The sequence below is a fragment of the Oncorhynchus clarkii genome, chromosome 2 (genome assembly GCF_045791955.1).
Source record: "Oncorhynchus clarkii lewisi isolate Uvic-CL-2024 chromosome 2, UVic_Ocla_1.0, whole genome shotgun sequence".
In the NCBI taxonomy this organism is placed as follows: domain Eukaryota; kingdom Metazoa; phylum Chordata; class Actinopteri; order Salmoniformes; family Salmonidae; genus Oncorhynchus; species Oncorhynchus clarkii.
In genome coordinates, this window is record NC_092148.1 from 36,810,803 (window position 1) to 36,836,997 (window position 26,195).

The 26,195-nt window shown below is 45.9% G+C and overlaps 1 protein-coding gene across 2 annotated transcripts in view; it reads right to left on the reverse strand.

The window, feature by feature from the left end:
- Positions 1 to 1,477: 1,477 nt before the first annotated feature.
- The window catches only part of LOC139367589 (transcription factor HIVEP3-like), a 72,289-nt gene continuing 47,571 nt past the window's right edge, over positions 1,478 to 26,195 (reverse strand). Inside the window, exons 2-7 of one of the 2 annotated variants that reach the window (XM_071105852.1) lie at positions 17,271 to 21,991; positions 16,841 to 16,980; positions 9,865 to 10,040; positions 5,991 to 6,092; positions 3,647 to 4,326; positions 1,478 to 3,227 (exon numbers count right to left, since the gene is read on the reverse strand). In XM_071105852.1, coding sequence (XP_070961953.1) covers positions 2,658 to 3,227; positions 3,647 to 4,326; positions 5,991 to 6,092; positions 9,865 to 10,040; positions 16,841 to 16,980; positions 17,271 to 21,575 — 5,973 coding nt within the window. In that variant the 5' untranslated portion in view covers positions 21,576 to 21,991 and the 3' untranslated portion in view covers positions 1,478 to 2,657. The remainder of the gene's footprint in view (positions 3,228 to 3,646; positions 4,327 to 5,990; positions 6,093 to 9,864; positions 10,041 to 16,840; positions 16,981 to 17,270; positions 21,992 to 26,195) is intronic. The other variant, XM_071105860.1, reaches the window with a different exon arrangement.

The following is a 26,195-nucleotide window of genomic DNA, read 5'->3' on the forward strand; positions in this document are numbered from 1 at the left end:
GTCGGTAGGGGTCTCATCGCGCACCAGCGACTCCTGTGGCGGGCTGGGCGCAGTGTACGCTAACCAAGGTGGCCGGGTGCACGGTGTTTCCTCCGGCGCATTGGTGCGGCTGGCTTCCCGGGTTGGATGTGCGCTGTGTTAAGAAGCAGTGCGGCTTGGTTGGGTTGTGTATCGGAGGACGCATTTTTTTTTGAAACAAGTCATTTTCAACCTTCGTCTCTCCCGAGCCCGTACGGGAGTTGTAGCGATGAGACAAGATAGTAGCTACTACAACAATTGGATACCACGAAATTGGGGAGAAAAAGGGGTAAAATAAAAAAAGAAAAAAAGAAAAGAATATCCTTGTATTTAGCACCATCCAACATTACTTCAATTCTGACCAGTATCTCAGTCCCTGCCGATGAAAAACATCCCCACAGCATGATGCTGCCACCACCATGCTTTACTGTGGGGATGGTAATTCTCGGGGTGATGTGAGGTGTTGGGTTTGCGCCAGACAGTATTTTCCTTGATGGCCAAAACACTCAATTTTAGTCTCATCTCATCTGACCTTCTACCATGTTTGGGGAGTCTCCCACATGCTTTAATGCCCTCCTTGCCTGGTCCCTGAGTTTTGGTGGACGGCCCTCTCTTGGCAGGTTTGTTGTGGTGCCATATTCTTTCCATTTTTAAACCATGGATTTAGTGGCGCTCTGTGGAATGTTTAAAGTTTCTGATATTTTTTTATAACCCAAACCTCACCTGTTTGGAGAGCTCCTTGATCTTCATGGTGCCACTTGCTTAGTGGTGTTGCAGACTCTGGGACCTTTCAGAACAGGTGTATATATACTGAGGTCATGTGACACTTGCACACAGGTGGACTTTATTTAACTAATTATGTGACTTCTGAAGGTACTTGTTTGCACCAGATCTGATTTAGGGGCTTCCTAGCAAAGGGGGTGAATACATATGCACGCACCACTTTTCAATTTTTGTATTTATTTTTTGAAACAAGTCATTTTTTTCATTTCACTTCACCAATTGACTATTTTGTGTATGTCCATTACATGAAACCCAAATAAAAATCTATTTATATTACAGTTTGTAACGCAACAAAATAGGAAAAACGCCAAGGGGGAATAAATACTTCTGCAAGGCACTGTAAACCAAGTAATCGTTACTCATTGTGTATTTATTCCTCGTGTTAGAATTTTATTCTATTATTTTAAACATTTTCTCTGCATTGTTGGGATTGTTGTTCTCTACATTGTTCTCTGCATTGTTGGGATTGTTGTTCTCTGCATTGTTAACTAAGCATTTCACTGTTAGTTTACGAAGCAAGCGACAAATGTATTTGTTTTTGTTGATTTTAACTCCAATTATTATTTTGTTTGAATTTAAACAGCAGCATTCTATATGTATTAATCAATTGTTATTTTAGTTTATCTATAAAAAAAAAAAAAAATTAAAAAACAAGAAAACCAGTAAAACAAAGAAGTATGGTGCACTTTTTATTGGTTCAGAGACAAAACATTTGCTGTGTGTGAAAATCTTTAGGGCACTTGTTCCTCCTTGTACCATATCCAATCTTAAAGAGACCTTCCTGTCCATCTCCATTTCAAGTTGTGAGAACATTATGAAAAAGACAGACATGTTTTTTTTCCTCCAAAAATACAAAGTAAAAGAACTTAAACAAGAATCACTTTCATAGTTAAACAAAATAATAAATATGGAGCACTTCTCTGTACATACAAATCTTTTTTTATAAAAAAATATGACTTCAGTGCATTTTCTTTGCAAAGCGCTCACTGCTCCTTCAATATACCACCTCATATACCATATTTAAAAATACCCTGACATCAATGCAATGGCCTTAAAGGGATAGTTTGGGGTTTTGGCAATTCATTTTCATGTCTCTGCATCCAGTATGAATGAACGTAGAGGTGCTGTAGTTTCGCAAGCCAATGCTAACTAGCTTAGTGCAAAGACTGGAAGTCTTCGGGTACAGCTAGTTAGCATTGGCTCGCGAAACTACCTCTAACCCTTAACTATCCCTTTAATAAGGATACAAACAGTCATCACGCCACACAGGAACCCCCTTCCTAGAAACACAGAGTGCATATCACAGCCTTTCATCTTTGTCGTCATCTCAAGACACAAACCCAGACAGAAAAGGCACAAGTAACTACAGTTTGAGTAATACTGGACAAAGAGACAAAACAACATGTGCATTTATTGTTGATTAAAGATTTTGGTCATTTACAAATGTATTCATATTTATTTTACATATATTCAAATATATATTAAGATAGCAGTATCAATAGAGATACAGAAGGTAAGATCGAGAGATTTAAAGAAATCGTCAAAAAGAAAAAAGTGCATTTTATAACAAACCTGAATATTGCAGAACTAACATTTAAGTTAACAATTGTATTGAAAACTGTATAAAAACAAAGCAATACAAAACCCAAAAACAAGAGTAGCAACAAAAAGCGTAAAGGACGCATGACGTATCAAAGGGTGGAGACTAAGTGCTCTGGCCTTGATTGGTTGAGTCTCCACCTTTAGCTCCTCCCTCTACCAATTCTGAACCAGTCGCTCTGGACCCCAACCCTGGTGGCTCCTGCCTCTCAAACAGCTGTCCAATCCTGTGTGTGGGAGGGGGGGGGACTGGCTGACTAGGGGGATGGTCCTGCCTGGCCATGTGAGGGCCATCGTTCTCTGGTCTCTGCCTCAGACCTGTGTGAGTGGGAGGAGCTGTGTGAGCTGTCGTATTGCTTTGTGTTTATCATCCCAGGGTCCATCCTACCTTGCTGCGAGGTGGAGGGTTTGGAACGTATGGGTGGGGTTAAACTGGGAATGCACAGCCCTGATTGGCTGGCTCCTACTACTTCCTGGCTGTCTGACCAGTGGTCCTCAGGAGTTCTGAGCCCTTGAGTTCTGGGGGTCCTGCACCAGTGGGCTTCCCTCCTGGTCTGGCCCAGTAGAAGCCCCTCCATCGGGGGAGAGGAGGCCGAGGTGGGGGTAGTGGGGTGGGAGCGGGGACGAGCCTGCACCATCTGAATGCCCCCAATGGGGATCATCAGGTAGGGCACCCTGGCCTGCTGTGAGTGCAGTGGCAGGTGGCTGAAGATGCGGTCCATGGACTGGGCTTTAGGGCTGTCCCTGGGGGACAGACGGAAAGCTGGGGGGAATGACAGGCAGGGCTCTGGACCAATCTGCCCTTCACTTGGTGTTCCTATCCTCTCCTGTTGGGGGAGCAAGGACCACATTATTACTTCACACAGTAGAACAAAACACTTAACTTGTTTTCACATTGCCTTTGGCTAAACTGGGCTTCCAATGCAGGTTTTAAAATGCAGGGGAGGGAAGCAACAAGACGCAACCACAGGCATTAAACACCATCAACCATCAAAAGTACATTTACAAAGTATAACATAGTTATGTATTTAGGCCTCTGCTATTTTCATATAGTGAGTGTTAGCTTAGTACCAAAAGGGAAATTAGTCTGCAATAAGATTTACGTTTACTACTGACCATTACTGACAATGTAGTTATGTGGAGGGATGGCTAATTACATCTCATTTTGTAACTGACAAGAATAACTGTGGATTAAAATAACATGAAAAACTACAGGATCAGAAAGTGAATTAAATACATAACTTACCATTGAACCCACCTGTCTGCGATCGCTGGCCATCGTACTGGGGATGTCCCATGGCAAACGACTGGGTGAGCTCCGAGGTCTATGCTGAACCCCCAGGGGCGAGGGAGAGGCCCGGGCCCACACCACCCGATACTGGCTAGGGGACATTGGCCGGAGAGGGGAGAGAGCCATAGGGTTCAGGGGGGATAGAGCTCTGATGGGGGATGGTCCTCTCTTGGGGGAAGGCGAGAGGTGTCGGTTGTGGGAGGCCAGCTCCCGTCTGGGGGAAAGGCTTTGGATGGGAGAGCAGCTTTCACTGCTAGGGGAGAAAGCCCTGGGGGAGGCGTCCAGGCCCCGGCGGGAGAACAGTGCCCTCCGGCTTTTTGGAGAGGAAGCATGCCCGCTGGGCCACAGTCTGCGGGTGGGAGAGAGATCATGGCTGGGACAGGGGCTGGGATCTGGCTGGGGTTCTGGGGCTGAGGGGCTGGGATCTGGCTGGGGTTCTGGGGCTGAGGGGTCAGGCGTGCCCTGCTGGGACTGTCTTCTGCTGCTGGAGTGCCCCCTTGCAGACAGACTGCAGTTGGAGGAGCAAGATGAGGACTCTTCTTCTTCCTCATCATCATCCTCCTCTGAATCATCCACGTCAGAGAACTGGTGCTCATCCTGGTCCTCGGAGCCAGACAAATGCTCTTCAATACCTCCTGATGAGAAGAGGGGGAAACTTACACAAAGAGGGGGAAACTCACACAATTCTCCAAACTCCAGTCCTCCAGGCTACACCTAAATTAACACAGTTGTGTTCAGTAGTCACAAAATGGAAGAAAGCAGTCAGAAACAGAGTGAAACGGGAAGGTACTATCAGAACTTGTCCAATACGAAACACTTGGTCTAAACTAGTTCCAGATTGAATGGCAAGACTGAAAACCAGCAGACAATTCAGCTCTCCAGATACGAAGTTCATCTAAGTCACTCTGGACTTACAGTGAGCTCTAAAAGTATTGGGACACTGACATTTGTTGTTGTTTTGGCTCTGTACTCCAGCACTTTGGATTTGACTATGAGCTTCAATAAAAATATAATATGTTTCTAAACTCTTCTACATTAATGTGGACGCTACCATGATTACAGATAGTACTGAATGAATCGTGAATAATGATGAGTGAGAAAGTTAGACGCACAAATACGCTAACCTCCCCTTCTATTGTAATGGTGAGAGGTTAGCATGTCTTGGGGGCATAATTCTTGTGTCTAACTTTCGCAATCATCATTATTCACGATTCATTCAGGAATATCCATAATCATGGTAGAATCCACATTTACGTAGAAGTGTTTAGAAAATTATATTCTTATTTACAATAAAAGTGACTCCAAAATGACACGATACATTATTTATCATTCATTACTATTGGGCAAAAACATTTCTTTTCACAACTTAAAATGCATTCAACAAGTTTGTAGAGTGATGTAATCATTGCATGCTAGGAATATGGGACCAAATTCTAAAACTTTGACTACTTTAAAACACATAACTAAATGTGTCCCAATACTTTTGGTCCCTGAAAATGAGGGGACTACGTACAAAATGTGCTGTAATTCCTAACGGTTCCCCAGATTTGGATGAAATTACCCTCAAATTAAAGCTGACAGTCTGCACTTTAACCTCCTAGTCATTATATCATTTCAAACCCAAATTGGTGGAGTGCAGAGCCAAAACATAACAAAATTGGGCACTACCACAATACTTGGAGCTCACTGCATATAAACACACATTTATACACACGAACACATGAAATGGGCACAAGGACCAGGACAGGCTGGCTTCCTATCCAACATAACATTCTCTCAACCTGATATTATAAATAGCAAGCAGACGGACAAGGTTTGATTTAATGGAATCATGCTGCTATTTCCATTCATGAAGTCTAACAGCTGGCTTTTGAATGGAAGGGTTATTTGAATGGGATGTCCTCGGCTCAGTGTTGACTGCAGTCTGCTACCGGGAGGGATTGAGAGAGGGATGGGTGGCATTGAGCCTGCACAGAGAGGGGGTGGATGTGAGTGTCTGGAATGCTGTTCTTTAAAGGCTAGGACTGCAGCCTTGAAAACAACACTGTACACCTCTCCCATCCTGCACCAGAAACAGACTCTATGGAATGTATTTGGCCATGTATTTTTATTTTCTCTTATTTCTCTTTAGCACGACAGAGGAACGAGAATAGCACCATACTGCCTTACATATCCAACATACATGTCATGCCCAGTTCCAGTTTCTTTAGAGGAGCAGATATAGCTACAAGGCTAGCTATCGAGTCAGGTTTGAGGAAAGATGTTTGATGGGTGAAGTTTCCTCCCTATGTTATTGTACCTGCTTCCTCGGTCTCTGGCTCGTCCAGTGAAGACCCAGACGTTCCCATTGACTGGCACTTCTTCCCATGAGCCTTGGACTTCATGTGCTTGGTAAGGTTCCCTATGAAGACAAGGAAAACAAGAACAGCAAAGCCACATTAGACTGAACCGGAGCAGGGTAGATGAGGAATAATTGATGGTGTGGGGAGAGACCAGAGTACAACCAAATAGTCGAGCATAGCTAGGTTTGCAAAATTCTGGGAACTTTCAATAAATTCCCTGTTTTTTCCAGAATCCCAGTTGGAAGATTCCTGGAATCAGGAGGGAATCCAGAAACCTCCAACCAAAATTTCTGTAAAACCAGGGAATCCATTGAAAGTTACCTGAATTTTGCAACCCTAAGCCATTTCCCAGTCATTTTTAGATGGAATGTCACAGCCCGCCCGTGAGGAAAACCACCTCTTGTTATCTAGGTTACCCCATTGGTTCACAGCAAAAACGTGACATTTTTAAAACTGAATTTTATTGTCTGCTTGTTTTAGTCAACTACAAAATTACATTTAAGTACAACATGTCTAAAGATTACTTTTCAACATTCACATTACTAAAAGTAATATTGTAGGGCTCTTTTTTTTCTTCTAACTAGGCAAGTCAGTTAAAGACCATTAGCTATGAGACTTGAAACTGAGCTCAGGTGCATTCTGTTTACGTTCATCATCCTTGAGATGTTTCTACAACTTGAACTTTAATTAAATTGATTGGACATGATTTTGAAAAGGCACACACCTGTCTATATAAGGTCCTACAGTTGACAGTGCATGTCAGAGAAAAACCAAGCCATGAAGGTCGAACTAATTGTCCGTAGAGCTCCGAGACAGGATTGTTTCAAGGCACAGATCTGGGGAAGGGTACAAAAACATTTCTGCAGCATTGAAGATCTCCAAGAACACAGTGGCCTCCATCATTCTTAAATGGAAGAAGTTTGGAACCACCAAGACTCTTTCTAGAGCTGGCCACCCGGCCAAACTGAGCAATCGGGAGAGAAGGGCTTTGGTCAGGGAGGTCACCAAAAACCCGATGGTCACTCTGACAGAGCTCCAGAGTTTCTCTGTTGAGATGGGAGAATCTTCCAGAAGGACAACCATGCAGCACTCCACCAATCAGGCCTTTACTATAGAGTGGCCAGACGGAAGACACTCCTCAGTAAAAGGCACATTACAGCCCGCTTGGAGTTAGTCAAAAGGCACCTAAAGACTCCCAGACCATGAGAAACAAGATTCTCTGGGCTGATGAAACCAATAATGAACTATTTAGCCTGAATGACAAGTGTCACATCTGGAGGAAACCTGACACCATCCCTACAGTAAAGTATGGTGGTGGCAGCATCATGCTGTGGGGATGTTTTTCAGCAGACAACGCAGGAGTAGATTTGAGACAAGTCTTTGAATGTCCTTGAGTGGCCCAGCCAAAGCCCGGACTTGAACCCAATCGAACATCTCTGGAGAGACCTGAAAATTGCTGTACAGCGACGCTCCCATCCAACCTGACAGAGCTTGAGAGATCTGCAGAGAAGAATGGGAGAAACTCCCCAAATACAAGTGTGCCATGTTTGTAGCGTCATACCAAAGAAGACTTAAGGCTATTATCGCTGCCAAAGGTGCGAGTACCAAGTACTGACTAAAGGGTCTGAATACTTATGTAAATGTGATGTCAGTTTTTATTTTTATTTTATAAATTTGCAACAATTTCTAAAAACCTGTTTTTTCTTTGTCATAATGGGGTATTGTGTGTAGATTGAGGGGATTTTTTTATTTATTTTTATCCATTTTAGAAATCATTTTAGAATAAGACTAATGTAACAAAATGTGTAAAAAGTCAAATGGTTTGAATACTTCCTGAATGCACTTTACGTGTGGCCTACTTGGGAACCGGATCCCATATTTTCCATGTCGAATAGCCTGAAGCCACATGGCTCTTTTCGCAGGCTCCATTTCCTTATGTTGTTTTTATCTGGTTATATGTTCATTGAACAACACAGCAGTTTTCCGGCATGTATTGTTATTTCTGTATAATAAGAACATTTATGAAGTTGGCTCTTTTACTATGGGGGTTAATGGGAAAGAATGTTTGTGTTCCCCAATTTGTGGACGTGGTCAAGGGGAATTCCTTCTTATGACGTGAATATCGACTTGGAGTATAGCTAATCGTTAAAGAAACTGCTCAACCATATACGAAGCAGAGCGACACCGAATGCCGTATTATGATTTGGGGGCCTATTTTTGTATTTATTTTTTTATTTCACCTTTATTTAACCAGGAAGGCAAGTTGAGAACAAGTTCTTATTTACAATTGCGACCTGGCCAAGATAAAGAAAAATAAGTCTATATACAATGTGAGCAAATGAGGTGAGATAAGGGAGGTAAAGGCAAAAAAGGCCATGGTGGCCGAAGTAAATACAATATAGCAAGTAAAACACTGGAATGGTAGATTTGCAGTGGAAGAATGTGCAAAGTAGAAATAGAAATAATGGGGTGCAAAGGACCAAATAAATAAATAAATACAGTAGGGGAAGAGGTAGTTGCTTGGGCTAAATTATAGATGGGCTATGTACAGGTGCAGTAATCTGTGAGCTGCTCTGACAGCTGGTGCTTAACGCTAGTGAGGGAGATAAGTGTTTCCAGTTTCAGAGATTTTTGTAGTTCGTTCCAGTCATTGGCAGCAGAGAACTGGAAGGGGAGGCAGCCAAAGGAGGAATTGGTTTTGGGGGTGACCAGAGAGATATACCTGCTGGAGCGCGTGCTACAGGTGAGTGCTGCTATGGTGACCAGCGAGCTGAGATAAGGGGGGACTTTACCTAGCAGGGTCTTGTAGATGACCTGGAGCCAGTGGGTTTGGCGACGAGTATGAAGCGAGGGCCAGCCAACGAGAGCGTACAGGTCGCAGTGGTGGGTAGTATATGGGGCTTTGGTGACAAAACGGATGGCACTGTGATAGACTGCATCCAATTTATTGAGTAGGGTATTGGAGGCTATTTTGTAAATGACATCGCCGAAGTCGAGGATCGGTAGGATGGTCAGTTTTACGAGGGTATGTGGCAGCATGAGTGAAGGATGCTTTGTTGCGAAATAGGAAGCCAATTCTAGATTTAACTTTGGATTGGAGATGTTTGATGTGAGTCTGGAAGCAGAGTTTACAGTCTAACCAGACACCTAGGTATTTGTAGTTGTCCACATATTCTAAGTCAGAACCGTCCAGAGTAGTGATGCTGGACGGGCGGGCAGGTGCAGGCAGCGATCGTATGAAAAACATGCATTTAGTTTTACTTGTATTTAAGAGCAGTTGGAGGCCACGGAAGGAGAGTTGTATGGCATTGAAGCTCGTCTGGAGGGTTGTTAACACAGTGTCCAACGAAGGGCCAGAAGTATACAGAATGGTGTCGTCTGCGTAGAGGTGGATCAGAGACTCACCAGCAGCAAGAGCGACATCATTGACGTATACAGAGAAGAGAGTCGGCCCAAGAATTGAACCCTGTGGCACCCCCAAAGAGACTGCCAGAGGCCCGGACAACAGGCCCTCCGATTTGACACACTGAACTCTATCAGAGAAGTAGTTGGTGAACCAGGCGAGGCAATCATTTGAGAAACCAAGGCTATCGAGTCTGCTGATGAGGTTATGGCGATTGACAGAGTCGAAAGCCTTGGCCAGGTCAATGAATACGGCTGCACAGTATTGTTTCTTATCGATGGCGGTTAAGATATCGTTATGGACCTTGAGCGTGGCTGAGGTGCACCCATGACCAGCTCTGAAACCAGATTGCATAGCGGAGAAGGTGCGGTGGGATTCGAAATGGTCGGTAATCTGTTTGTAGAAAGGTCACACCTTCTCTTTCTCACCTTTGGTTTTGAAGGCGAAGTTGCAGTGTTTGCAGATGTAGGGCCGGAGATCCGTGTGTGTCCGAATGTGCTTCCTTAGCATGCTGGGCTTCTTACAGCGGATCCCGCACTCTCCGCACACGTACTTTCCTCTTCCGCGACCCCGCACATACACATACTCCTCATTAGACTTGTACCTGATGGGAAAGAGGGGGAGAGGGAGAGGAAGTGGGGCGGGAGAGAGTGAGTAATTAAAACAAAATGCATAGTAAGTTAAAAGTAGGTAAAGATAGCTCCCTGGGCCTACTCTACACAAGGCACTCTTCACATCAGAACGGGTTAGCCCCACTAAACCCCAGCTTCCTATGTCCCCCTGTAGTTCGCTCTCTCCAGCCTGTCTACGCCCATAGCAGGCAGGCAGGCAGGTAGACAGAGAACCCAACCTTTATCCTCAGTTTTGTTGGCTCGGCCAACAACAGCAGCAGCTATAGAAAGGGAAGCCTGGCTTTAGCCAACTGCCCCAAAACTACAATACGTACAAAATCCAACTCTACATTTAGCCCTACTCTATAAAAGACTAGTTTATATGTTGTGTTTAATGCTTACGGAAATACTATGCACTACCCAACTCGATGTACACTCATCTTTAAATAGAGAATTTGTTATACAGTATACTAGATCAACATAAATAAAGATCAGTATTCGCATTGAGCTTTCCAATGAGGCAACAACAGTACTTTGAACACACTCTTACTCAACTGAGAAACAGTCTCCAGAGTGCCATTCTATTGCATTCACTCAGTACAGCCTGTGTCTGCACACTGACACATTTCGTGGCATGGCTAAAAATATTGCCTCACATTTCCAGCAGAGTGAGACTCAAGCTGCACACATCTGCCTTTCAATCGGGGGCACTCAAGGTGTTCCTGCAAGGAAGCTGACAAATCATTCCCAGTTGTACAATGGCATAACTGATAAGAGTAAACAGATGTGACGAAGCACAACTCTTCCTATAGCTCTTTTAGATGGGGGCTGTGAATTTCAAAGCAGCAACAACGGATGGTGATAATGCCATTGATGGAATGCAACAGTGTTTTCAGTCACTACTGTGAGTGCAGGCACACGGCATACACCCAGCAGGAGAAACAGGACAAAATAAGTGAAACATTTCAATCCGTTTCTGGTTGTCATGAATGTGACTGTGAATTATGGTAAAGCCTGCATCCTGTTGAACTTCATACAATACAATATGATAAACACACTGATCATGACCTCACAGGATAACAGTGGAATGAGCTAAGCTGACTATGTCACCAAGCCAATGAGAAAATGTGACAATGTATTTACTCCATAAAAATGTATGTGTGGCTGTGTAAAGAGCAACTAGACAGTTGCAGCTGCACTAAATGCAGATTAAGGAGATTAAATCCAAATGTTCCACTGTCACAGAGGACGCCCACGGCTCCTTTAGTTTATGAGAAAAGCGACAGTGAGGAAAAAGCCTGCCATGTTACAGCATCTGTTTCTCCAACTGAATAATGTTAATGTGCTCCAGAGAGCCCCCCCCCCCCCCCCAGGATGGAAACATACAAGTCATTAAAACCACAAAAACAGAGCTGAGCTGCCTGCATGCCGTGTATTTATAGAAAGTAGTGATGTGTGTTGTGTTCTGATGACAGCAGTGGTGGTTGAGAACACAGAGAAGAGAGGTAGAATGAATGGCAACACTGTTTCTGGAGTGCTACATGCATTGTGTGTGTGTTTGTGTGCTCCCCAATATTTGCAAGATTTAAGTGTCCCAGACAAGTTTTAAAGAGAAGGGTGAAATATGCACGCACGAGAAACTCATTTGCGCATTCTTCTGCTCATAGTGCGAGATGGTCAACGAGCCCTGATGGATGATGTTAAATTCTCCAGATTAAGACTGGGACATCACAAAAATGTTCAGACATGTTTGATATTTTTGCTGTGTTAAGAGGGGACACCCGTACGAACAGCGGCACTAACCCGTAGAAACGCATGTCAAGTACCTCTGCCGAGTCCCCAACAAACGGTAGTTCCAGTTTTCAGGGAAAATGGAAAGAGAGCCTGTGATTGGACTTCTGCTCCATATTAACTCTTCCTCCACATTTACTGGACTGAAATGAGACAAAACAAAGACTACAAAACATTTCCACACAAACCACAACAGCTGTTAGAAATATAGTAATAATAGCCACCTCATATTTCTACTTGATAGATGGCTAGACGCTAGAGCTGAACTGGCTGTGGTAGCTAGCTACTAGAGATTTAATTCACCTCAGTTGATCGGTGATGAAACATTGGCTAACTTTACATATCAGTTACACTAGCGCTACTAGCTTAGCACTGGGAATATTCACAAATGTAGTATTTTTTTCTGTTAAATTAAACAAAAGTTACCTTGCCAGCTACATTAGTCAACAAAATATTAGCCTGTTTCTGCTCTGCTTGCTTTTACAATTCGGAGAAAAGAGAACACCACATACAGTGCCTTTGGAAAGTATTGAGATCCCTTGACCGTTTCCACATTTTGCTACGTTACAACATTATTCTAAAATTTATTAAATTACCAAAAATCCTCAGCAATCTACACACAATACCCCATAATGACAAAGCAAAAACATGTTGATTTTTGTGGTGCAAATTTATAAGATATAAAAAAGAGATACCTTAGAAGTATTCAGACCCTTCGCTATGAGACTCGAAATTGAGCTCAGGAGCATCCTGTTTCCATTGATCATCCTTGAGAAGTTTCTACAACTTGATTGGAGTCCACCTGTGGTAAATTCAATTGATTGGACATGATTTGGAAAGGCACACACCTGTCTATATAAGGTCCCACAGTTGACAGTGCATGTCAGAGCAAAAAACATGCCATGAGGTCGAAGGAATTGTCCGTAGAGCTCCGAGACAGGATTGCATCGAGGCACAGATCTTGGGAAGGGTACCAAAAATTGTCTGCAGCATTGAAGGTACAAGAACACAGTGGCCTCTATCATTCTTAAATGGAAAAAGTTTAGAACCAAAAATAATCTTACTAGAGCCGACTGCCCGGCTAAACTGAGCAATCAGGGGAGAAGGACCTTGGTCAGGGAGGTGACCAAGAACCCAATGGTCACTCTGACATAGGTCTAGAGTTCCTCTGTGGAGATGGGAGAACCTTCCAGAAGGACAACCATCTCTGCAGCACCCCACCAAATCAGGCCTTCATGGTAGAGTGGCCAGACGGAAGCTACTCCTCAGTAAAAGGAACACGACAGCCTGCTTGGAGTTTGCCAAAAGGCACCTAAAACTCTCAGATAATGAGAAACAAGATTCTCTGGTCTGATGAAACCAATATTGAACGTTTTGGCCTGAATGCCAAGCGAAACCTGGCACATCTCTACGGTGAAGATTGGTAGTGACAGCATCATGCTGTGGGGGTGTTTTCAGAGGCAGGGACTGGGAGACTAGTCAGGATCGAGGCAAAGATGAATGGAGCAAAGTACAGATAGATCCTTGATGAAAACCTGCTCCAGAGCGCTCAGGACCTCAGACTGGGTTGAAAGTTCACCTTCCAACAGGAAAACAACCCTAAGCAGACAGCCAAGCCAATGCAGGAGTGGCTTTGGGACAAGTCTCAATGTCCCTGCATGGCCCAGCTAGAGCCCGAACTTGAACCCGATCTAACATCTCTGGATAGACCTGAAAATATCTGTGAAGCAATGCTCCCCATCCAACCAGAGAGCTTGAGAGGATCTGAAGAGAAGAATGGGAGAAACTCCCCAAATACAGGTGTGCCAATCTTTTAGTGTCATACCCCAGAAGACTCAAGGCTGTAATTGCTGCCAAAGGTGCTTCAACAAAGTACTGAGTAAAGGGTCTGAATACTTATGTAAATGTGATATTTAGTTTTTGAAATTTTTATAAATTAGCTTACATTTATAAAAACCTGTTTTGGCTTAGTCATTATGGGGTATTGTCTGTAGATTGATGAGGGGGAATTTATTTTAGAATAAGGATGTAACCTAACAAAAATGTGGAAAAAGTCAAAGGGTCTGAATACTTTCCGAAGGCACTGTACACACCGACAGCAGCTGCCAATGTTCAGCTAGTGGTTGGGAGACGACTCCTTGTCCATCGACTCCCATTTCTGGGTTTCAAGCTTAGATTCCGCTAGGAAAAGACTCAGAAGATTCAGTATTTCTGCAAGGAAGGACACCATTTTTTGTAGTCTACTTCGAGAACAAACTCTTGCATCTTCCACAGAAGAAAAAGAGAGCAAGAGTGAGAGCGAGAGCGAGAGAGAAGTTGCACAGCCAGGCATAGTTAGGTATGTCGGCCACCAGGCAGACAGTCAGAAGCGTGCAGGTAATCAAAATATGTAGGCTATAGGAATGAAATCCTGGCTGGCTGTTGATGTCACAAACAGGGTTGGAGAGCCCTGTCCTAGGAAATAGATCACAAAGCAGGATCCCTGCTAAACCTTTTGGAAATAGCAAGTTCACTTTCTCATCCATAAACACGGTCAAGTGCAAATATGGTTCAGCAGCTGAAATCAGCAGGATGGGGGGGGATTGCTATTAGGAAGGACGTCTACCATGGATGGATTGCTAAAATAATGATTATGATCACAATTCATTCATTTAAATATTATGGGGAGACCTATACATTTGGAAGCCAAGCACGAGGTATCAGTGTAGCCTATTATCGTCTGAACATGACGTTGAAATATCTGCAGGCTTCCGTCATAAGAGTCGATTCAATTTGAAAAATTAAGAATTACATGGGGCAGTTTTGAAAAACGAATCCTGTGTGAATTCCTCTAGAATAAGGCACATGCTAGGATAATAATTACAAAACCAACATATCTAGTAATAGCTGTCCGAATAGGGCTTGAACATGGCAAAGAATGGCCTTATCAGCATAGAGTGCACCGCATCATCCCATGGGATCGGTCAAGGCGGCACACAGCAGAAATATCACTGAAATTTTCGAGTTCCTACACATCACCTTCTATATTCAAACAGAATAACCTTTTCATAGGCAAATGGGCAGAATCATGCTCATGTCAGTCCTCTAGAATGCAAATGTAGTCTTCCTAGTAGAACTCTGCAACAAAGAGGTATGTGTGTGCGCATCCGTTTCAGCGTGTTTTGGGAGTTGAGCAAGAGTCAACTCCTACGACTCCAATCACAGGAGTCGAAGTCGACTCCAAAAAACCTGGAGTCGTGCACCACTATGTTCAACTCTCCTGTGCTGGTCCAGCCAGCCTTCCAGAAGCTTTGCCTTCACACAGCCTGTTTGCCCGCTTTGTGGTGTCCACACGGTCCTAAATCCAGCCAAACAGCCTCCCCGTCCATTATGCATGGGAATACTTGGGAACAGATTACCAAAATTAAAATCACCTGGAGCGGACTTCCTTGTGATTTACAGTCTTTCATCCCCCCCCCCCAAAAAAAAATAAAAAAGGTTTAATTGGGGAGCCAAGTAAAACAACTGCCAGTTGGGGAACGCTGATTTATAATATCGGCATGTATTAAACACAATAACTTATTTTCATTATATTTAACAGATTCCTTCCCTTTATATTCCATTAGTGGAAAACTGTGATCATGCCCCAAAAAACATGCTAGCCTCTCACCATTACCAATAACAAGGGAGGTTAGTATTTTTGGGGGGGGCATGATATTTACTGTATGCCTCTAACTTTATCACTCATCATTATTCATGATTATCCATAATCATGGTAGCATCCACATTAATGTAGATGTGTTCAGAGCCAACTATATAGAATTATAATTTTTCAGATTTGATAATTATGACAAAGCAAGCTCTCTAAATTAGAAAATTATATATGGTGATTTATGGAAAGCTGGAATTATCATTCTTCACAAATGTTATAATAAATCAATGTATAAGTAACAATTTTACGAGAAATCATTATTAATATCCTAAAATACTGTCAATAATTAGACCACAGACAGCATTGTGTAAGCTTAATCAACCCCCCCCCACCCACATGCACTTCTTATGTTGTCCATCTGTCATTCGTTGTAAAAACCTCTCTCACACATCTTTCTATCAACACCTATCCGTTTGTATTTCTGTCTCCATCTCTTTCGCACACGTCCTTGTCTGTCATAAGGAAACAAAAAATGTTCAAGGCTTCCTTCTATTTTTCCCTCTCTCCACCATTTCCTCTCTGTCTTTCCCTTTCAATTCCATCTCTGTCACACTGTCTTTTACTGTGCTCTTGGCAGATCACTATCTGTTGGCTAGACTGTAGCAGCTGCCACAGGAAAGGCAGCTTTGTGAGCTGTGCTCAGAGGCAACAGTGAGAGCAGATACTGCAGTGGGAAGACTGACACCCGCAATTAGCCTTGTTCAATCCCCACACCCAAATATTGTCTTTACTCAAGATACTTACAGTGATTTCTTTCCTACACATGTATGTACAGTACAGCAGCTAAACTTCAGTTGCTCTCGTGTCATTGAGAGGAAGGTATACAGATACAAATGAGAATCTCAAAACAAAATCTGGAGGGATGCCTTCTGCTTGTCTGCTGCACTGCACAAATACCAACCCCATTCAACACATTCAGATCTACATTTTCTACCAGCTGTGAATGGGAAAGGCTCTGCTGTCGGTGTAAATTAAGTCCCTGGGGGTTAGCTCACCTGTTTCTCTGTTATTCTGGGAGACTGAAGTGTAAAACATTCTCCACTGTCACTGCCTTTTTTCCCTTCATAATGTGGCATTTATATTTTGAGACTGCATTTGGTGGCAGCTCTGTGCTGCCTGGTAAGGCTACCGTATCTGAATACAGTGACTCACATCTACTGTTTTGTTACATCTCTACTGCCTTTATCAATCAGTAAAGTTGAATATCTGCATGATGAATTTTGCAGAAAAATCAATCTGCTCATAGAACAAATCCACTAGTATTAGCTGATCAGAGAGGTATGCAGTACTCCTGTGGCCTCTTTCTCTTACCCGCCCTCGAAGATTTGGACGCGGAGAGGTTCGCTCTGTTTGGAGGTGGAGGGCCCTTGCTCTTCTCTCTTCCCCTTCGTCTCAGGCTGCTGTGGTGGCTCCTTCACTTCGACGGGGGTGCTGGGTGGGATAGCATGTACCTACACTCAAAGACAGACACAGGCAAATTCACCAACGCACCCTGACATCGTGGTTGGCAATGATGATATACAGTACATTGGAACAACAATTAATGTCAAACATTTAATGTTTTGGTTGTAGTATATAATCTAACAGCATAGTGTCTGGTGATTTCCAGCTGTGGAATTGTGGGGTATGCATTATACTATATAATTCATAACTAAAACTATAAATCAGTGGTTTTGATAGTTTTGGTCTAATTGGCCCATGCTGTGTTTTCCAAGATATTGAATATTGCTGTTATATTTACCTCTGAAATGTAGGTCTTTCTGCTGCTGGCAGAGACCACCTTGCCTGTTGCAGGGGTTAGAGCTGTGGCCATGGTGTATGTCTCCGAGCTGTGCTTCTGCTTGGAGCTCAGCAGGGACAGGGCCAGCTTGGTGGACAGGCCTGGCAGGTTGGGGTTGTACATGCTGACGCTCCAGGAGGTGTAAACGGAGGTTTGTGACTCCCTCTGAGCAGACGGGTTGGGCTTCACGTAGTTCAAGTAGCACCAGCTGACTGAGGTGGTTGTGTGAAGGCTGGTATACGAGGGGGCTTTGGCTCGCTCTGGACTCTGGGGTACAAAGGAAGCACTCACTCCCTGGCTCGCATTCTCCTCCCCCCTCTTTTCTTTCTTAGGTTCAGCCTTCCCTTGTATCTCCCTCTCTTCCCTGTGCCCCTCTGGGTCCCGTACCTTCTCTTCCTCCTCGACTTTCACAGTAACTACTCCTATCTGTGCCTTCTCCGGCTCTTTCTCTTCATCCTCCCCTGCTTCAGGTTCTCCCCCAGTACCCCTATTTTCCTCTTCCTCTCCCACCTTCTCTTCCTCCTCCTCTTCCTCCTTCACTCGTTTCTGCTGGCGCTGGGCCTCTGTGCTAAGCTCCAGACTGGCTGCAGGGGAGAGCATGCGTTTGCTCCCTCCAGCCCCCAGTGGCCCGTAGCCCTCCCTGGACACAGAGCCCAGCTCCAGGGGCAGAGACAGGGGCAGGTAGCTCTTGAAGTCCGGGGTGGGGATCTTCAGATAGGACCTCTGTAGCTTGTCCTGCTCCAGCTGGCCCATGATAACCATGGCCATGCAGCAGATGGGCTCCTGGGAGCGGGCTGATGCCAAGATCTGGGATAGGGTGGTGTACAGGGCACTGGCATAGGTGGTCATGTGGGTCTGGAGGCGCACTGGAACCACCAGTGACACGACTGGCGTCAGCTGCGCCAGGCACGTTGCGATGACAGGCGGGGGATAGAGGCAGGGTAGGGGGACTAAGGACTGAGGAGATGGGGAAGGGAGAACCACAGTGGAGGGTATGGGGGGCTGTGTGGGGACTTGGATGGTGAGCCCAGGGGAAACAGGGAGGTACACAGTCTCGCCAGCCCCGGTGGGGTTCTGCAGGGAGAGCAGAGCTGAGAAAGGATGGAGAGGCAGGCCTAAGCATTCTGCCACGTGAAGCTGCCCTGGGTGGACTTGTATGGTTGGAGGAGAAGGGTGTTTGTGTAAGAAGGTTCTGTGAATGATGTGGGTGGAGAGGACATCTGAGATGGCAGTAGTGACAGGGTGGAGCTGGGCTACCTGGCCAAGAGGGAACCGATCATGCCCAGTTGGTTGCATGGGGAATGGGGGTATCCGGGGCTGGTGGAACAGCTGCACAGTCTTCCCTATGGCCTCCGGGCTGAGCCTTGAGGTGCTGGCTTCAGCTGGGTGGAGGGCAAGGTGGCTGGTGTAGGACGGGCTCGGCTTGGGGCTCCCTGGTCTGCCCGAGTGGCTGGCCACAGCCCCTTCCTCGTGGTCTGGCTCGCCCAGGGTGGCATGCTTCACCAGTAGGCACTTCCTCCTCTCCCTCCAGGCTGATGCAGACTGTTGCAGCGATAGGGACCCATAGTCAAAGGATTTGCTCCTCGTCTCCACAACCTCATCCGTATGCTGTGGGCTGGCAGGGGCCTGCTCCGAGGCTGAGCGCCGCATCTCTCTTTGGGGTTGATATTGTTGGTGGGGGCCCGAGGGCACGGCTAGCATGTGGGAGCCCTGGGTGCAGCTGGAGCCCCAGGGGGAAGGCTCAGCAGGTTTTTCCCCCATGTCTTCAAAGGAGGCAGATTGGCTGGGTGAGTGGGAAATGTTGCTCTCCTGGCTGGGGCTCCGGGGCCCCAGCGATACCGACTCAAAGCTGGACTCCCCGGAAGACTGGGCAGCAGCCTCGGCTAGACGGAGACGCTTCTTCTTTGGTGGCAGCTTCTCGGAGGGGAGCTGAGCCATACTCTGGCTACGCTGAGGCCACTGGAACTCCTCCACCACTCTCTCTGGCTCCTTGGACGAGGATGCCGTCACCGTGGGCGACACTGACACCATATCAGCGTCAGGCTCCACCGTCACTAGGATCTCTGGCACTTGGATGTTGTGCTGGCGGACCAGGCGGGACATGGAGGGTGATGATTTTGGCTGCGGCTGTTTTTGCAGTGTTGACTGGCTCTCTCTGAGCCCCATAGACTCCTGGCTCTCCATGGACATACTTTCCTGCTTCTCGAAGGAGCTGGTGTGCTGGATGACAGAGATGCCCTTCCTGTCTTGCTGCTGCAGCTCAGCCTGTGAGAGAGCACCTGAAAAGGCCTCACTCTGCTCCACCAGGCTTGGCACTGCAGTGGTGATTGCGTGGCTGCAGGTCACAACAACTGTAGGCCCAGGGCTAGGAGGATCCTCCTCCAGACTCTCCTCTTTCCTCCTCTTCCTCACTGCCATGGCCAGTGCTCGGAATTTATAGTGCATCATCTGGGGACGGTCATCCCGGCACGCCCCATCCACCTCTCCTCTCTCCAGCTCCTTTATTGGCTGGCCTGTGCAAAGACCCCTGTGGGCCTCGTAACTCTCCCTTTGTTTACAGCGGACTCCGCAGGCCTTGCACTCATAGAGCCTTGGACATTTGCGTTGCTGCTGTTGCTGCTTCCTGGTTAGGCCACTTTCTGTTACTGTGTAGGAGGGGCCAGCCTCCTCCAGGCTGAGTTCAGCCCCGAGGGGCATCTCGATGGCGGGCTGGCGCCTCAGCAAACGGTGCTGCCCGCCCACCCTCATCTCAGCCACCACGGCCTGCTGCTCATCAACGGAGTGGCTCAGACGACAGAAGCCCCAGGGATAGGTGGTGGAGTGGTTTCCCTGGCCTGCTGAGGTGGGCATTGAGTGGCTTCTCAGCAGAGGCACTGAGGAGGAAGACTTCTGGACCCCAGATAGGTCCACGTCTTGGACATGGGGAAAGAATGATTGGCCTGCCATACTGGGGCTTGGGCTTTCTCCCTTAGGCTCAAACATATAGGGGTCTTTGGGGCAGGAGAACTTGGGTAATTCCAGACTACTCTTCCTGGAGAGTGAGGAGCGCCTGGGCTTGACGCTGTCGATCTCGCTGGTGTCCACTACCGCCTCGTTAATGGTGATGAGTTTGGTGATGTGCTCAATGACCTGCGTCTTGGGCATGCTAAAGGGCATGCTGCTCTTCTCCTCCATCCCTGGTGAAGAAGAGTGGGCGTGGTGCTGATGGGGACCGCGCTGCCCTCCAAGCCGTCCATACTTGCCCAAGATGATCTCGGCATACGTTTTGGCGGTCGGAGGGCTCACCTGGGAGTCAGCTCGGCTCATCTCAGTGCTCCTCGAAAGGGAGAAGTAGCCTGACTCTTGGCTGCCTTTACTGCTGAGGCCCAGTGAGGAGGAGGTGGAGGAGGAGGGAGGGTCTTCTGGGGAGGCCACGGGGCCACGCTTCCTCTCACTCAGCCTCATGGCCAGTCTCTGCTTCACGGCCTGGGAGTTGTCAGAACTCTGGCCCTCTTCTTGCTCTAACAGTGCCAAACTGCTGCTACTCTTCTGCTTGCTCAACCTCTCCTTCCTGTACTGACCCGACTCCTCCTCAGAGTCTGTGCTCTCCCCCTCTGTAGGCTCCTCGGGATCCTCTCCCGGGGCGCTCATCGCAGGTCCGCTCAGGCTCAGCTCATCCCGGCTGGACACCAGGCCTGCCTTGATTCGGTGGGCGTGGGACTTGCGGTGCTTGTACAGGTTACTCTTGGTCTTGAAGGAGAAGCCACAGGGGATGCAGGGGTAAGGCCTCTCCCCTGTGTGAGAGCGGATGTGTTTCTGGAGAACGCTGGGTTTGGCACATGGACGGCCGCAGTAAGTGCACACATACTTCCCCAGTTTCTGGGGCTTCCTCTCACCTCTTTTAGACGGGCTGCCCTCTGGGGCTTCCTGACTGGGCTGGGACTGGACCCCCTGAGTATTGTGGCCTTGGGTAGAGGAGGATTGTAGGGATGAGGTGGAGGGGGAGGAGATGCTGCCTCCTGAAGGACCTGGGGTATCTGTTGAGAGCTGCCATGCTGCTGCTTGGGTCTTGTGCTGATGCTGAAGCCTGAGGAGCAGGTCGCTACGCTTGGGCTTGCGGTGGTGGAGGCGTCCCTGGCCAACGTGGACAGGGCAGGGGTTGGATGGCGGCTGCTGTGGCTGAGGTGGACGGGACCCTGTGGGGGACTCAGCGGCCTCAGCAGACAGAGGCTGCTGTTTCCTTCCGGATCGCTCACCATCAGCAGGATGGCTGTGCTCCGCCTCCATAGAGTGGGGAGGAGGCCTTACAGACACACAGGGAATGCCTCTGGGAGCAGTGTGCCACACAGTCTCATGAGGCTAGCCACAGTGCCGCAGAGATGCCTGGGACAAGGGAACATCTAATGGAGTACCTTTTTTATGAGCAGGCCAAAAGTCATTCAAGAGGATCAAATAAGACATAATTAAAATGTGCCCCAGAGCAGCATAGAGGATGTAGGTAAACATAGATCCTCTCTCATCACGGAGTAAGCCTGTTCCCATCCGGCCTGAGCCATTGTGACAGGTCTTCACCGTGGACTGGGAGCTAGATGAGGGTTTGGCTTGGCATACTGCTGGACAGTTCTGACACTGTGGTTCTGCTGAGTAGAAACCTCTGGGTCTTCTCTTGTTCCTCAATGGTCAATCTAAGCACCTCACTGGATCTGCAGAAACACAGAAATAAGCACAAGTGAGTCACAGAGCTTAAGCAGACCTGACAAAATACACCCAGGCATTTGTTTCATCATTATTGGTTATGACTCGTGACACTATCAATGGCTAGGTGGCCAGTCCCTACAGACACCAAAAACAGACTGTTTGTCATGGCCTCGTCAAAGCCCTGTGACCAAAAACTGACTCTCACGTTGATATTGCTGCCACATATCATACCCTGACAAATAAGGCCACATTTCCTTGGCCTGATGAGTGGGGGAAGCGTTCTAATGATCACATTAGCGAGGTAATTGCGGTAATACTGTTATTGCTCTGATCTGTTCTTGCCCTACCTGTATGCTGAAGGGTCTCTGCCACATACAGAAAATGTCTATTTCAGTGTACCTCTACCCTGTAATATTGGTTCGGTATGCAGAAATGTGCTTGAATGGTCTCAATGCACTAATGTGCAATATCCAACATAAAACCTCCTAGTTCCAAAAAGAGATCAGACACAGTGAGAGAGAAAAGTCTACCACACCACCTCTGACTCTAAACCATCTGGCTAGAGCACAGTCTGCACGAGACACCACTGCTCTAAGATGGCCAAGCAAGGTCAACATCCAGGGCAGCAGTGCCAACAGAGGGGGTAAAAGTGTGACACAATGTCATGGCACCAAGTCTAAACAAACATTTGAAATTCAGCCTGAGCTTATTTGATTTTGTTCTAAAGCTAGGGAAAGGGGGGCTATCTTCTTGTAATGAGTAAAAATGAGTTGATAGCAATGGGTGAAGTAGCTGAATAGAGAGAAAAAAAGACTGCAGGAAGATGAGGAAGTGCTCCCCTCCTTTATCAAGACATATCTGCTGTTATATTTCCCACATTAGGAGAAACCCAGGGCTCAACTCCACACACAGAAATCTTGTACCGCAGCCAATCAAAACACATTCTGGGAGCAAATGTCACTGAGCTGCCGTAGCCAACTGCTGACAGTCCGAGCTGAGGCCCATCCACTGACATCCATCATCATCATCAGAGCAGAGCCAACCAGACACACTTCTCAGGATAGCTTACTCTCTTACTCTCTCTGCTCATGTGCATAGTAATCTTTGCATTTTAAACTGTGTTCTCCTTCCTGCTACAACAGGATACAAAGATATCCCTCCATATCTCTGTTCATAATAGGCCACACTATTAGGTAATCAGGTGCATAAGTATAACAATCAATAAAAGTATGATAACATCTTAATATATAATACTTCAACTTTTCAACAAGTTTTATTTTAAATCAAATCGGGAGTAAATCATAATTTAGTCTGAATAATATTTCAGAAGACAGTGTGTAAGACAGTGTCTCCTCCCACCTTCCCTGGGTAAGGCAAAAGCAGTGGCAGAGGCTGACAAGTTGACAGTGTGAGTGAGTGTGCGAGAGAGAGAGAGATAACTCTGAGAGGCTGTGTGGAGTCATTCAGTGTTCCAGCGGCTGGCTAAACAGGCCTAGCAGAAGACTAGTCTGACAGACTCCAGCTTGGGCAGCGGTGACAGTTTTTTTTAATGAGCCCGGGTTTCTCTCTTTCTCCATATGTTCCTGAAAAACACAGCACAGTCTGGGTTCATTACAATGTAAAATAAAACAGAAACACTCTTCCTTTTTGGAAGTGAATTGACAGATTATCAGCTCCATTTCCACGTTCCCCCACATATGATGATCATCCATTTAGTCTGTTTCGCCAAACAGAAGTTAACTTTGTTTACAGCAGAGTACCATCAACAGTAGTGTGAAGGCATTAAAATGAACTCAAATGCCTCACAGTAAGAGAGGTACAGTGCCTTGCGAAAGTATTTGGCCCCCTTGAACTTTGCGACCTTTTGACACATCACATTCACATTTTTTTGTGAAGAATCAACAAGTGGGACACAATCATGAAATGGAATGACATTTATTGGATATTTCAAACGTTTTTTAACAAATCAAAAACTGAAAAATTGGGCGTGCAAAATTATTCAGCCCCTTTACTTTCAGTGCAGCAAACTCAGTGAGGATCTCTGAATGATCCAATGTTGACCTAAATGACTAATGATGATAAATACAATCCACCTGTGTGTAATCAAGTCTCCGTATAAATGCACCTGCACTGTGATAGTCTCAGAGGTCCGTTAAAAGCGCAGAGAGCATCATGAAGAACAAGGAACACACCAGGCAGGTCCAAGATACTGTTGTGAAGAAGTTTAAAGCCGGATTTGGATACAAAAAGATTTCCCAAGCTTTAAACATCCCAAGGAGCACTGTGCAAGCGATAATATTGAAATGGAAGGAGTATCAGACCACTGCAAATCTACCAAGACCTGGCCGTCCCTCTAAACTTTCAGCTCATACAAGGAGAAGACTGATCAGAGATGCAGCCAAGAGGCCCATGATCACTCTGGATGAACTGCAGAGATCTACAGCTGAGGTGGGAGACTCTGTCCATAGGACAACAATCAGTCGTATATTGCACAAATCTGGCCTTTATGGAAGAGTGGCAAGAAGAAAGCCATTTCTTAAAGATTTCCATAAAAAGTGTTGTTTAAAGTTTGCCACAAGCCACCTGGGAGACACACCAAACATGTGGAAGAAGGTGCTCTGGTCAGATGAAACTAAAATTGAACTTTTTGGCAACAATGCAAAACGTTATGTTTGGCGTAAAAGCAACACAGCTGAACACACCATCCCCACTGTCAAACATGGTGGTGGCAGCATCATGGTTTGGGCCTGCTTTTCTTCAGCAGGGACAGGGAAAATGGTTAAAATTGATGGGAAGATGGATGGAGCCAAATACAGGACCATTCTGGAAGAAAACCTGATGGAGTCTGCAAAAGACCTGAGACTGGGACAGAGATTTGTCTTCCAACAAGACAATGATCCAAAACATAAAGCAAAATCTACAATGGAATGGTTAAAAAATAAACATATCCAGGTGTTAGAATGGCCAAGTCAAAGTCCAGACCTGAATCCAATCGAGAATCTGTGGAAAGAACTGAAAACTGCTGTTCACAAATGCTCTCCATCCAACCTCACTGAGCTCGAGCTGTTTTGCAAGGAGGAATGGGAAAAAATGTCAGTCTCTCGATGTGCAAAACTGATAGAGACATACCCCAAGCGACTTACAGCTGTAATCGCAGCAAAAGGTGGCGCTACAAAGTATTAACTTAAGGGGGCTGAATAATTTTGCACGCCCAAGTTTTCAGTTTTTGATTTGTTAAAAAAGTTTGAAATATCCAATAAATGTCATTCCACTTCATGATTGTGTCCCACTTGTTGTTGATTCTTCACAAAAAAATACAGTTTTATATCTTTATGTTTGAAGCCTGAAATGTGGCAAAAGGTCGCAAAGTTCAAGGGGGCCGACTTCTTTCGCAAGGCACTGTAGACAAGAAAATGTTCTGAGCTGTCCAGCTACATTGTGGTGTTAAGCCTTGGGAATTAGCTAGAATAGTTAGGAAAGGGATTGTTTTATACTGTAGCTAGGTCATGTACCATTGTGGTCTATTCACACACAATTCCCAAGAAAGAAAAGTGAGTGTGAGAATACTACAGGAGTGTGAGACTGAGAAATAAAAAAGGCATGAGTGGGAGAGACAGGAAAAGACAGGTATAGAGTGGGAAGATGAATGGGGAGAAAAAAGACCCCACTATGAAGCCAGAGTGCGTAAGAGGGCGATACATATTGTATTTTGAAATATTGAGAGAGAGAAAGAAAAAAGAAGAAAGGAAAGTGACTTCCCCATTCCTACTTGTGTTGTTTGAACTGAGCACACGTTGGCCATCACAGTGTAAGGCTTAATAATCTCTGGCATAGTATTGATGCAACCTTTAAACAGAATGATTAGGCGGTTTTAGGGTGGGGGAGAGCACCGTCTGAATTATGCATGGCAGTGTAGTCTAGACTCCAGCTCAGAGCAGGGAAACACACATTAGGGCTTTGCCAGGACGACAAGGGGAAAGCCTGCCAGAGTGAGCAAGCACATCATCATCATCTCTCATGCAAGCACACCCATTTAAACAAGTATGCATACAGTACGTACGTGCACGCACACATACAGACATATACACACACTCAAGCATGTGTACACACTCAAGCATGTGTACACACTCAAGCATGTGTACACACTCAAGCATGTGTACACACTCAAGCATGTGTACACACTCAAGCATGTGTACACACACACACTAA